This window comes from Heptranchias perlo, chromosome 31 (assembly GCF_035084215.1).
Source record: "Heptranchias perlo isolate sHepPer1 chromosome 31, sHepPer1.hap1, whole genome shotgun sequence".
NCBI lineage: Eukaryota > Metazoa > Chordata > Chondrichthyes > Hexanchiformes > Hexanchidae > Heptranchias > Heptranchias perlo.
This window is the reverse complement of record NC_090355.1, coordinates 15,817,021-15,830,633: the sequence shown is the minus strand read 5'-3', so window position 1 is coordinate 15,830,633 and position 13,613 is coordinate 15,817,021. Positions and strand designations below refer to the sequence as shown.

The 13,613-nt window shown below is 44.9% G+C and overlaps 1 protein-coding gene across 2 annotated transcripts in view; it reads left to right on the top strand.

Annotated features, from left to right (window-relative positions):
- whrna (whirlin a) overlaps window positions 1-13,613 on the top strand; it is a 145,419-nt gene that overhangs the window by 120,152 nt on the left and 11,654 nt on the right. The window contains exons 9-11 of one of the 2 annotated variants that reach the window (XM_067969617.1): window positions 3,702-3,773; window positions 7,829-8,402; window positions 9,819-9,991. In XM_067969617.1, the coding sequence (XP_067825718.1) occupies window positions 3,702-3,773; window positions 7,829-8,402; window positions 9,819-9,991 (819 nt within the window). Of the gene's footprint in view, window positions 1-3,701; window positions 3,774-7,828; window positions 8,403-9,794; window positions 9,992-13,613 lie in introns of both variants that reach the window. The other variant, XM_067969616.1, reaches the window with a different exon arrangement.

Genomic DNA, 13,613 nt, shown 5'->3' with positions numbered 1-13,613 from the left:
AATACCTGGTCTTGTAGTGCTCACTCACAGCATGCAATTAAAAATGCAACAATATATAGTTGCTCCAGTGAGTAAATGTACTATCCTGTTTGCCACTGGGCTTACAGATAAGGAAAATATTCAAGTTCAATACCCAGTATGTGCTGGTAGCTGACCTCAGCCAGGATGTCAGTTAGAGATCTGTAACTGGCTTCGACAACCCTGGCAATAGGGAGGAAAGACGATGTCCGTTTCTGATTGTTGCTCGGTGATTCCTGTTGAAAAGTGCCCATGTGCGGACAGTGAGGAAAAATAGTCTCTGCAGATTTGAGTATGCACAACTGACACCCCTCATGGTCAAATAGCTCGCAAACACTCGCTGTCTCGGCTCACAAATGAAGAATAGTCAGTTGGGCATGGTGCTGGTGAAATGGTACTTGAGCACGAGTCACTGTCTTCAGTCGAGCAGAGAAAGCCAAAAAAGGAAAATGCAATATAGAACACAGGATAAAGTTTTGTTACTGATTCATCACTAGCATTACTAAATGCAAATAGAAGTCACACGAACACAGTTTACTGGTGCACAAATTAAGAGCAGGGTATTAAAGGTGGTCCCAAAAGGTTTGCTGGCACAGGTAATCAATCCCAGAGCATTAAAGTTGTGTTGCTAAAATTGTGTCTCCTAGCTAACTGAACACTTCATTTTAATCCTCCCATTAAGACAATACACCAATCAAGTTTTATGATTTTTACAGCACACTGTAAGCCTCAGCCCACTGGTCCCAGTTGACATAGGACATCAAGTAACACGAAAGTGAAAAAAATACTTAGTTCACTGACCCCAGTTCTCCAAAGATCTCTGTCTGCGAGTGACCAGATAGAAAAGGGTTGTGAGAAGTCAAAGGATGAGGGTGGTCAGTTTTGGACTAGAAGTAAGACCAGATAGGCCTGAGAAAATTCACAGAAATTATAAGGCAAATGGCTTAAAGAAATAATCGAGTATTTGTGCAAAATCTTCACTCTGCCCCAATCAATTGTAAAAGAATAATTATGGCTAAAAATAAATTACCTTTTAATCTTACCATGCATTGGTTGGCTTCCCAGTTAAGGTCACCAGCTTCACAGCAATTCTGAAACCTGTCAAGTCTCACACACTTGTTGTGCTTGTTATGTTCTTAACATGTCAGACTTATAAAATCTCATGCCATTTTACAGTGCGGGAGATGGATTGTTAATCATCATCTTCTCTATCGACAATTCAAACTCTTTCTTCTCCTCAGGAGCTGAGAGCTGACTCCTGGGGCAGTGATTTGGTGACATTACCAATTAGAAACTTGCAAGAAGAGATTGACGTTTTGTGAGAACGTCACTTTTTGTGAAAAGTAGATGCTCTCTTTTCCTCTGATAGGACCGGAATCAATATATACAGCAAGGCATTGACTGAGGCCCAAACTGACAAAGTTGACCTTTTTCTCAAGTGAGCACAGCAGGCTGGTCTGGATCTATAACCATCTGCAATCAACAGTGGAGACATCTTCGATGGCTTAGTGTTTTTCCTGAAAGAGAAAGAAACCTGTGGTTTGCTTCCCTTTTCTCTGTTGGACTGTGATAATTGTAGGACAGATAATGTCATAATGCCGCTTGCTTTGAATCAGCTGTGTGACTACATGCACTGGAACCTTACATTACACAAATATATACTCTTGATTTTTTCATCTTGTTAAGTGTTATATGCAGTTTGTAAGTTCTTTTTTTTTTGGTGCAGCAATCATGTTAATGAAAACATTTGAGTTGCAATCTTATCAATATGTTAGGTAATTGAAGGAAAGGGGGAATAAAGGGATATGGGAACAGGGTGCATGGGATTAAGACCACTGTTTGGTTGAAAGATAAACAGCAACACAGATTGGTTGGGTCGAACAGTCTGTTTCCGTGTTGTACTTTCCATGTAAATCTATGCTAAATCTTATCACCAGAAAGGTTAATTACTTAAATTAAGATTGTGACAGGGTAAAAGATCTGCTCCTGGTTTGTAAAATAACCAATTCTCTTACCTCAGAAAGATTAATGCTGGCTATAATAACATTTTATTCTCACTTTTATGTTGCTCTGTTCATCTGTTTTTCCTCCTCAGGACTCCCTACACCACACACCATTCCCAATAGGATTAACAGGAGACCATCTCCCCAGCACCTGCCAGTGCTGCTCATCGGGCAGCAGTGGGAGATATCCAAGAATGCTCTTCCTGTGGGGAAATTCCTGGCCAGTGCAAAGCAATTCCCCTGGCAATACAGATGAAATAGAGAACAGAGCATGTGAAGAATAGTTGGAGGAGAAGTTCATGAATATCAGCAGAATGTTAGAAGTCTAATACTCTGCACCACCACACTTTCAAATATGACTTATTCACCACAACATGCAGATCGTGGAGCACATGCAACTTTTTTTTGACTCTTTTTCCATCAAGGCAGCCAAAAGCTATTGTGACGAACTGTTAGAAATCACAACAGGGTCTGTCGATTTGTAATATTAGTATTATAATTAATGTCTGTCTGCTGGAATATATCAGTGGGAGATTTGAACTGAACGAGATCAGAACAGAAATATCACCAGAACCTATACACTGCGGTTACAAGACTGTGAGTTTGGGGTCTCTTTCAAAGGCAATCTCAGAGCAGCTTGTTTACTCATCTTTTACCAGACCAGGACTGTTTTGAGATGTGTTAGAGATCAATATGATTCTTTTGGATCCCTCTTGTGTGGTTTTTCAACTGATTCACCAGATATAGTAACAGTTTCAGGCAGGAGATGATCTTCAGTCCATCTTTTTGGAATTATATAGCCCTTCTCTGACTGGTCCTTCTGCATTCTTACAAACTGGGAAGGCTAGACTGTCGAGATCACCTGGTTCAGGTCCCAGAATGGGCTTCGATGATGTGAAAAATCCACCTCTTGTCCCTTTAACTCAATATTTCACCTATCTTTTGGCCTGTGCCTGAAGGCAAGTGAATAGCCTGTTTACCTTTTATCGATATATTGTATCGGAGCTGCTCGTGCAACTGGGCCCCTTGAAGCTGTTTGAGAATGGCAGTGAACTAGGATAATTGTTAGGTTTTTTTTATGTCACAGGAGTCAAGTGGTTGAATTTAAATGCAATTTTTCTCCTGGTCCAGCTTTTTATGAATGAAGTGAAAGTACTCCACTGAGTACTTGATACAAGTCAATGGGATTAGAACGAAAGATTAAACAGTTTGTCCTTCATCAGTTTATTGCTCGGAGAGTGCTCATATTTGACAGATTCTACGGTTTTTATTGAATGTGTATTTCATTGAACATGTCTATGTTTATAAAAGGTAGGGGCTACACTGTTGGCACCAACTTTTCACACTTCCAACCTCAATACTCCATGTAAAATAGGCACTGTCTATTTGTCCGTCCATTATAAGCCCCACCAAATATGCTCTTCCATTGACTCCGATGGAAAGGAAAATCACCTGTGGTGTATGGGTGACATATTAAATATCACCCATTTCACACCTTCGCCCAAAGTTAAAATTACCCCCCCAATGACTTTGAAGGATTGTTTCCCAAAATGCATGTAGAATTGATTAAATTACAGAAGCAAATTACCACAGGAGTCTGTAACTCAAGGGTGTGGAGAACACAGTTCTAATTGACGGGCTATGGTCTAATGAGTGAATTGACCCTGTTCTCACATGCAGAATGACACAGATCTTGTGGTGACCAGCGACCAACTACAAGGAGATATTGGAAATCTGCCAGACATCTCTCTTGTAAGTATTTTACTGGGCCTTGCGTGGCACGACTGTCATGTAACATCATGTCTTTTCTCTGTTTAACTAATAGAATTTGATGCTCGTTTCTCAAACCGTAGAAATAACATTTATCATTATTGTAACTTTGTTGCTGTCAGCTCATCTGGAGATATATAAAGCAAGATAGTAATGACAGAAGGCATATTGAAACATGCTGTGACAAATTGCTCTGTCAGCAGGACCCTACTTGTCTCCAAGACTGTTCTCTCTATTTAATCAAAACTTTCCAGGCAATAATTATGTTCTGTAACTTGTTTTTTTTATATTTCACTCTTCATGGCTCTATAATTGTGAGTAATTCTGTGCTTATTTGGACAAGGTGAGGATCATAATCCAAATTTCAGGACTAGACATAAACAGAGGTGTAAAAGAGTGAGGAAGGACAGAGGCCAAGTCCATCTTAGTATTTAAAAAATACAAGATGATCAGCTTTCGTTGTTCAATCAGGCGAGTTTGTCCACAGGCCACCTTTTGTTTGTTTCACCATCACTATATATTTGAGTATCCTCAACATATAGTGATGCTGAAACCAAGATAAAACACTGAGACTGTGATTCAAGAGCTGCATAAAGTGAAAGAAAAAGAGAGGCACAGAGAGATGGCTTCAGCTGCAACACGTAATGTGGATAAGTGCCAATAGCATTGCACAGGGAGATTTACACAGATACATAGAGAGAGACCCTTTCGGATAAGATATTAAACCGAGGCCCCATCTGCCCTCTCAGGTGAATGTAAAAGACCTCACGGCAACTATTTGAAAGAAGAGCAGGGAAGTTCTTCCCGGTGTCCTGGCCAATATTTATTCCTCAATCAACATTACTAAAACAGATTATCTGGTCATTATCTCATTGCTGTTTGTGGGACCTTGCTGTGCGCAAATTGGCTGTCGCATTTCCTACATTACAACAGTACTTCATTGGCTGTGAAGCGCTTTGAGACGTCCTGAGGTCGTGAAAGGGGCTACATAAATGCAAGTCTTTATTTTCTTTCTTTCTTTATGGTAAAACAAACACATTCTGGCTCCAGAGATAAAGGGGCAATTTTAACCTAACCTGCCTGTCGGAAAACTGACAAGATCGGGTGCAACGTTGGTTTTAGACCCCGCCTGATTTTGCTCTCTATTGAAGTCAATGGAAAGCAATATTAGGCGGGGTGTAAAACCAGCATTCCACCCGATCCTGTGGGTTTCCTGCCCAGCGAGTTAGGCTAAAATTAGCCCCAATGCATCACTGGCCGGATCTTTGAAAAGGATGCAGACAGGAGCGACTAGCATAATTATAAAGAAGAGGGAAAAAATGTTCTCTTTCAGTGAAAATGTATGTGGGAAGGTGAGTGATTATCATATAACAATTAAAATCATAAAGGAATTGATAAAATAACTGTTTACAAATAATAGAACTGAAGTCGAACAAGAGGCCATGGCTGTAAGCTCCCGAACTACTGCTGTAAGTCTGCCGAATTCATTCACTTTGTAGTGTCAGTACTGCACTTACTAATTGAAGCAACTAGGTGCCGATTTTCCAAGCAGCAGAGGCTTTGGCCACTTAATTTGATTTTTTTGTCCTTGGAGATAATCTTAGAATTCAGTCTGTGCATACACTCCACAAACCACTTGTCAAAATAGCAATATTTGTGGCTAAAACAGTCCATGAACTTAACACTTCATTTCTGGAATGTATAGAGTGAGACACTGGATCGGTGACCGAAAGAGGAGTTTCGACTTGAAATAATCAGCAACATTTTCCTTAAATTTAAATTATCCCAAACCAAATTATTCCACTCACACTGTGTAGGAGAGGACACAGACTGGAAGATAATAGCCAGATTAATCCATTCATGAGGAAGATTTTAATAACTGACTTGTAACTTCATCTCCCACAGGTTATTGGGGATTCCTCACTCAAGCAATAAACTGGCTATTCTGCTCTTTTTCACTGCATGTCATTTATTTTTGTCCCTTGAAAAAAATGATAAAATCACATAAGTTTAGTGTGAAATTCTATCTTAAATAATTGATGGATTGTAACCATAGAAATATCCTTTCCTTGTACATTAACAGTTCAATTAACATTACAGTCCTACTTGGTATCACATTGAAATGGCTGAGCACTGCAGGGAGAGAGGGATCAATCATTGAAAAGAAGCTCTTTGCTTTCTTCATTTACATAATTTCCCATCAAAGGAAATAACAACAAGATGCCAGTTTAGACAAGTGACTGATGGAGCTTTACACGAGTCATACTAATGGTTCTTAATCTCCAGTTTATTCTGCTCAATGAGGCCATGAAACTGAGTCAGGCAGCCTCCAATCAAAATCCTAATTACTGCAATTGAAAGTTCATTGGATCCCACCCATCAACCAAGCAAACGATGTCCAAGGAAAGCCGCAGAAATTTCAGCCATTAAATTGCTGACAAGTAACTTTGTGAAATATAACTTTTAAAAATATTTCTCTGTGCACTTTCTCGGTATATGAATTCACCTTTTTTAAGAATGTTGGGGAGAGGCAGCTTTTGGCCATCTTCATTGACATGAGATGCCAGTTGGGACAGAATAATGAAACTATACACCAGTAGAACTATGGGTTTAAGTGATATCTGCCTGTGGTTAACCCCCCCCAAACCTCACACCCGCCCCCCACCACACCTCACGACCCCCCCACCCCAGTCTTTCTTCAGTCTTCGCCCAGTTCCACTTTATTTACTGAAAGCTAAGCAATCTTACAACACCAGGTTATAGTCCAACAGTTTACTGAAAGTTTACTGAAAGCAGGTATGGATGGTAGTCAGGGCTGTCTTCTCTCAGCCATATAGAATCATAGAAATTACAGCACAGAAGAAGGCTATTCAGCCTATTGCTGCTGTGCTAGCTGGTTGCTGGAGCTATCTAAACCTATTTCACACATGGGGCTCAATTTTGAAATGGTGACGGGTTGGCAGCGAGGGGGTGAAGGTGCGCATGGCAAACCCGCATAAACAAAACTTACCGTTTCCGACACGATCGCATCGTGATTGATGATGACTAACATCTTCTCCGGGTTTTGCATCCGGCAGCAAGCCTGATTGACATTGGAAGATCGGGGTGAAGAGGGGGAGATCGGGGGGTGGGGGGCGGAGAGTGGAAGATCGGGGTGGGGGAGAGGGGAAGATCGGGGTGGGGGAGAGGGGAAGATCGGGGGGGGAGAGGGGAAGATCGGGGGGGTGAAGCGGGGGAGATCAGAGAGGGAGACATCGGACATTGGAGCAGGGTGGAAAGGTAGGTTGATTTTGTGTTTTAACGTCGTGCAATGGTTTTTGATATACTTTATTTTGTTTCTTTTTCCCTGATCCGGCCCTTCGCTCCTGATTTCACCAGGCGTGAATCAGAGGCGGTGGGCAAGCCGCCCAGGTAAGTTAAAAATCATTCTAAGTATGTAATCTGTCCCAAGTAAAGTGCCTTAAGTACCTCGGTACATTTGGCTCTTTAACTATCATCCTGCCGGCTTTAATTGCCGGCGGGACTTCCGGTTTCGGGACGCCTGTGCGCACACAGGTGCGTCCGTGGGGAACACGGAAGTCGGTGGGTTGGAGCCAGCTTCCGAACCTGAACGGGATTTCCCCGATTTTCAGAGCCCCCCAGCCCCCAACGCACCCGCAATTTCCCCGTAAAATTGAGCCCGTGATTCCTGGAATTTTGAGATATTTGTGCTTAGCCCAGACAGGTACCTTAGAGGTTGTAGGCTGCATGGTTATTGGCACGTGTAAGGATTCTACTCAACTCCAGAACATTTCTGTCTCCTTTTAGCTAAGTTTAAGCAGTTCAGGTCTGACTGTGGGGTCATAATGAAGTTACTGTAAATAGAACTCTGTCCATCTTGTTCCATTACAACCTTGGTTCCAGTCAGCTAGTTGCTGAGTGGTAGAAAATCCAGAGCCTGGACAGCCTCAGCTACCTACCGAAGGCTGACAGAGGAAGACATTCCCAATTTTAAATCATTAAGTTACAAGTGTAATTATTTTTGCTTTGCTTTCTAGGATAATGTGCCGTCATTTACTGAAAACCCTCCTAACTTTAAGCCTCCTCCACCTGAGTCTACCAACCCTGCTTCTTCACAGCAAAAGACAATCAGAGACAGACCAAAACGGAGCTCATCAGAGTCGTCGCACTCAGGCCTTTTCTTCATGGCACCCCACAGTCCTTCGTTAACCACCACAAACATTGATACCGAAGCCACAAGCGACCGTTCTTCTCTTGCCTCTGCCTCAGTTGTTTCAACAGATGAGTCTGTTTGTACAGTACACACTAAAAACTTGAAGACGCAAAGTGCGAGGAGCGAGGTAGCAGCACAGCTCTCACATGTCACCCAGCATCTCATCGGACCCTTTCCCAGAGTCAAGTCTCCGACACACCTGCCGTCCTATGCCCCCGAGTCCACATCGCCATCTATACCTCCACCTCCATACCTTCCGGGTCCCCTTCTCCCTGGGTCAACAGACAAGCCACATCCACAGTTAGCAGCAGCCAATCAGCACTTTGTAATGGTAGAAGTGCACCAGCCAAACAGCGAGCCTGATGTAAATGAAGTTCGGGCACTCCCGCAATCTCGAGGTAAGTGCCATTTAAATGTCATATTGTGCTGAGCTTTTCTCGTTGATAAATAGCTTTTACTCTGTATTAACCTTCAAAAATGTGATGCATTCAGTTAAATTAAATATGGACACATGTCTGTTAGACTGGAAATGAATAAAATGAGTGTCAAGATGCTCTCATAATCTCAGAGAATCTCAGTGCAGATTCTATGAGTTCCTAACTGGGCTGATTGATGGCTTTACTTCGCTGCTTTTTGAACGTCGACGGGTATATTGGCTGTTGAGGTAAGTTTGTATTGAATTAGGTCTCGATATTAACCCCCACACGATGGGCAGGAGAGGGGTTAAAAAATGAAATGTGCAGATCGCAACCCCAGCCCACTGCGCAGGTGCCCAATTCCATTTGTACGGTGGCAGATATTGGGGAATCCCAGTGGCTCACCGTGGAGAGACGGGACGCTTATTAACACATTTAAATCAGTGCAATTGGGAGCCTGATTTGAAATTTACTGCTGCTGCACAGGTTTACCAGGGGTCGGGAAACCCAACCGCGAAGCAGAGATCTGGAGCTGCGGCTTCCCAACGTAAGTGGCCGATTCCTAGTGGGCCAGGAGGAGCAGGAGTGCTCCCCCAGGCCCCTCAAGGAAACCTACAGCCTCCCTCAGCCCCAATCGCCAACCTCCCCAACCCCCCGCCCCCAGCCCTGATCTCCAACCTCCCCATGCCCACCCCGATCGCAAGCTTTCCCTTCCCAATTGCCGACCTCCCCAACCTCCTGATTGCCTCCCCCCACCACCACCGCGCCCCATCCCGATTGCCAGGGACCATCCCTAAGGATCCCTGGCTGCAGCCTCCTGCTGGCAGTGTTCCCTCCTGCCTGGTTCTTCAGCTGTTTTCAGCCTCATCCACACCCTCCCCGCTTCCCTGTAAATATTGGGACCATGATGTTCTGGAAACTGAACTGGAGGTATTTTTTGTTGCAGTGGAAACGATGGTTGGTGGTGTTATTACATGACTGTATCAGTAAGCGCACTCTTCTATTTAAGCATTTGGAAAGTTTCATGCAAAACCAGATGGTACCTCCTCTTTACGTATAATTGACAACGGGATTTAGGAGAACATATTGAATATATGTCACTGGTTAAAAATCAAGAGATGAGACAGGAGGTGAAGGAAGAATTAAAGATATGAGTGTGTTATAGACTATAAATTCACTGATGGCTAGCCAATTTAAAGATTGCCTACCCTGCTTATCTATATAAAAATCATTCCAAGGCTGAAGCTATATATAGAAGAAACAGTCGTCTGTAGTTAGACCAATGGTATTGGCATTTGTGAGTCAATGTGCTGCACTGATTCTTTCACTCGTGCAACTAGGGATTGAGCAGAATTTATTTTCTATCAATAACAGAAATAATGCCACTGTTCCCACCAGCTGCAGCCCTGTCCCAGTTATCTGACAGTGGGCAAACTCTCAGTGAGGACAGTGGGGTTGATGTTGGTGAAATGGGTGGTAACAGCAAAGACAGCAGTCCCATTCCTGTGAAGAGCAAAGTCACCAAGGAGACGGCTGGAAATGAAAGCAAACCAGAGGCCCTTTCAAAACCGGTGAGTACGGTTTCTATGCTTATTTGTTCCTGAGTGGGAGAATTATCAATTTAATTAAAAGAATTGGTACAGCGAAATGAGCAATAAAAATAGTAACACTTGCATTTATATAACACCATCTCAGACTACAATGTCTCAAAGGCCTTAAATATTGTAACTTTAACAGAGGTAGACCCTGAAATTATGCTGTGCGATACCAAGATACAAATGCTTAAGAACTCTACTATTTTCGAAAAATCATTGGCTCATTTATTTTAAATGAGTTAATGCCTCTGCTAAAATAGCAGAGAGACGAATTTCAGATGAAAGCATTAAGTGTTCATGTACTGGTGAGGTAATTTCAGAGCTGCAATGTTGTAAGACTGATGCATTATAGATACATTGAAAAACAGGAAGGTAGGCTAGCAGCTTCTATGTATAATGTGTATGTAGCCTCTGGAAGGTGGAAAAAGTTGTACCGTTTTGTTGCTTATGTCGCTGAGCAGGTATCTATTTATTTATTTGACCCCGTTGCACCAATGCAGCTAAAAGCATCCATTACATGATTCCTTAAGGCAACAGCAAATAGATCCACTGCTCACATTGATTTTTCCCCCTTATTTTTATGACACATCTTTTTAATAGTTAGTATCATTGAATTGCCTGGGAGCTTCTAAAATTAAAATTGCACGTTACAACTTTTCAAAATAATCGAACTTGATAGAAAAGGGGAGCTAGAGTAAAACAAAATACTTCATCCCTCAATGGATCAATGAGTTTATCCTGTGAATAGCTTAGCCTTAGAGACCGGGAAGGTCCTGGTTTTGGTCCCTGATCAGTGCTGAATTAGCTGGATTGCCAGTAGAGCACTACAATTGGCCTCAATATCCTGGGGTTAAGGAGTGAAAAATTGGCACAAGTTCCTGCTCCTGATTATAATCCAGCAACCCCTGTTTTGTGAGTATGTAGATGTTAGTTGAGAACAGCGCTCGGCTTGGCTGTGATGTCTCCCCCCGCGCCCCCCTCCCCCCCCAGTCCCTGTGGGTGGATAGCTTGTTCACACTCCCTGTCAAAGCTCACACATAAATAATAGCCACTCGGGTGAAATACCAAAGAGAGCACTGTGCCCGTGGAAAAGGACCCAGCAATGATTTCAGGAGGAGAGGAGAAAAATTGAGAGAGAGAAAAAAAATCATTTTTAAAAAAAAAGAAACATTTCCCTGGGGACCTTGTCGAGCTCAACAACACATAGCAAAGATCTACAAGATGTGCTACATTACAGAAAGCAACACTGCACAGAAGATTCATTCCTGTTTGATTATTGCATGTTTCTTCAGAATACTGGACACTATGGGCCCGATTTTACCAGGGGTGCGGGTTCTCGGCGGATGGGCAAGTGGGCGCGTTGGTAACGCGCCCGGTGAAATTAGTGGGTTTCCCGCGCGATCGTAGCAGGCAACCCACTAATTGGATTCACTTACCTGCTCCTCCGGGTTCTCCGCTGCTGATCTGTGCGTCGGGCGGGCTGCGCATGCGCAGTAAGATCTGTCAGCTGGAGGCGCTCTATTTAAAGGGGCAGTCCTCCACTGACAGATGCTGCAACCAATAGCAAAGATGACTGCATGGAGCAGCCCAGGGGGAAGGCTGCTTCCAGTTTAATGATGCCTCACCCCAGGTATCATCAGATGGGGTGAGGAGGAGGGGGAGGACAGAGATCTTCCCCCCGGCGGGCGGGAGGAAGCGGCCCGCCTCCGCCACCGCCACCAGGAAGGCTTGGCTCGAGGTGGCAGAGAGGGTCACCTGCGCCACCAACATATCGCCCACCTGCACACAGTGCAGGAGGCGGTCCAATGACCTCAGTAGGTCAGCCACAGTGAGTACACGTAGTCTTTCCCATACACTCCGTCTGCCACATCACTGCCCCCACCCCACATCTCCTACGGCACTGCCAACACTACTCTGTCACATCACCCCTCATACCCACTCAAACCCCATCCTCATCTTACCTGCACCTACTCACCTCGCCAGTACTCACCCCGCCACTAACACGCAACCCAATCCTCATACAATCTCATGGCTCTATCCCATACTCACCCTCTCGTGCATCTCTCTCACGGCCAGCCTCACTCAACCTGCCACCACCTGTGCTGCAGCCACAGGGCATGCATCACATATGTGCAGTAGGCAGCGTAAGGCAAACGCCTCGTGAGCATGAAGGGGATGCACAAGGGTGTTTGAGGGTTTGTCATGGTTGTTACTTATATTGAATTTCAGAACAACTCACATCACACATTCCATTGGCACCACTACTGCTATGTCTTCGCCAATCCTGTCCGGTTTGTGCAATAATGCCCGCTCCTGGGTATCACTATGAGGACCCACCACTGATGCCACCCATTGTGTCACTGCAGAGAGGGTGTAGGTGTATTTGCAGGGCTCTTCTGCGCAGACGACTGAGAGACGTCGGCGATGTCCCCGGTGGCACCCTGGAAGGCTGTGGAGGAGAAGTTCGGGAGGGCAGTGGTGACTTTGACAGCGACAGGTAGGAAGATGGTGCACGGGCCAGCCAGGAGCAGTTCGGCATGAAAGAGGCTGCAGATGTCCACGGCTACATGTCGAGTGACTCTGAGCCTCCGTGTGCACTGCTGTTCAGAGAGGTCCAGGAGGCTGAGCCTCGGTCTGTGGACCCTGTGGCGAGGGTAGTGCCCTCTGCGACGCATCTCTCTCTGCGCTAGCCCTCCCTCCTGCTGTACAGGTGGATGTGTCACAGCACTCTGTTGTGGAGCTCCACGTGTCAGAGGTGGACGGCGTGGATGGCGAGGCTGGTGATGCTGTTCGCCCTCCGAGGAGGTCATGACTGCAGCTACGGCGGCCCCCATCCGCAAGATGTACATCTGAGGGGGTCCGCAAGGTAGGTACATATCTCCGGACCCCGGGGTAAGTGTGCAGGTTGGTGACTTTGACTGTCAGGAGGAGGGTGGTGGAGGCCAAACTTTGTCCCAAGTGACAGAGCGGCCTCCTGCAATGAGTGAGGGTCTCCCCCCCCCACCACCTGTCAAATGGACCTTTGCAGCTGCCACAGGCTGACAGCTGCAACACGTCCATTCGATCTGGGACTGTTTCCCCCAGTGTGGGAAACAGTCCCATGTTGATCCAAAATCACACACAGTCCCTTAATCAGGTCAGTCAATGACCTGAAATAGCTAAGTAAATACTCTCAAGTGGCATCCCACTGGCTTTAATTGCCTGCGGGATTCCCACTAGCGGGGGCTGCGCGCGCACACCGGCGCGTTAGCGGGGAACCCGGAAGTGGGCGGAATCGAGGCGGGATCCGGTCGGGATCCTGGATTTCGCAATTTTCGAGGCCCCCCGCCGAGAACGCACCCGATAGCGGGTGCTAAAATCGGGCCCTATGTGTTCACTTGATGACAATGGAAATGAACTCAGGACATCCCTCACAAATGCTAATGGCAACAGGAACTACAGAATGTATGCCTCCCATTCCAACCTGGAACCTTCACCCCTCCCCCTAAATAAAGACCATTTTCATCAAAGAGCTCAAACCACATTTTCATCTACATGAACAGAAACATTGCTTTGAAGTCTGAACTACCAACTCAATCATTCACCTGTGTAAGCTGAC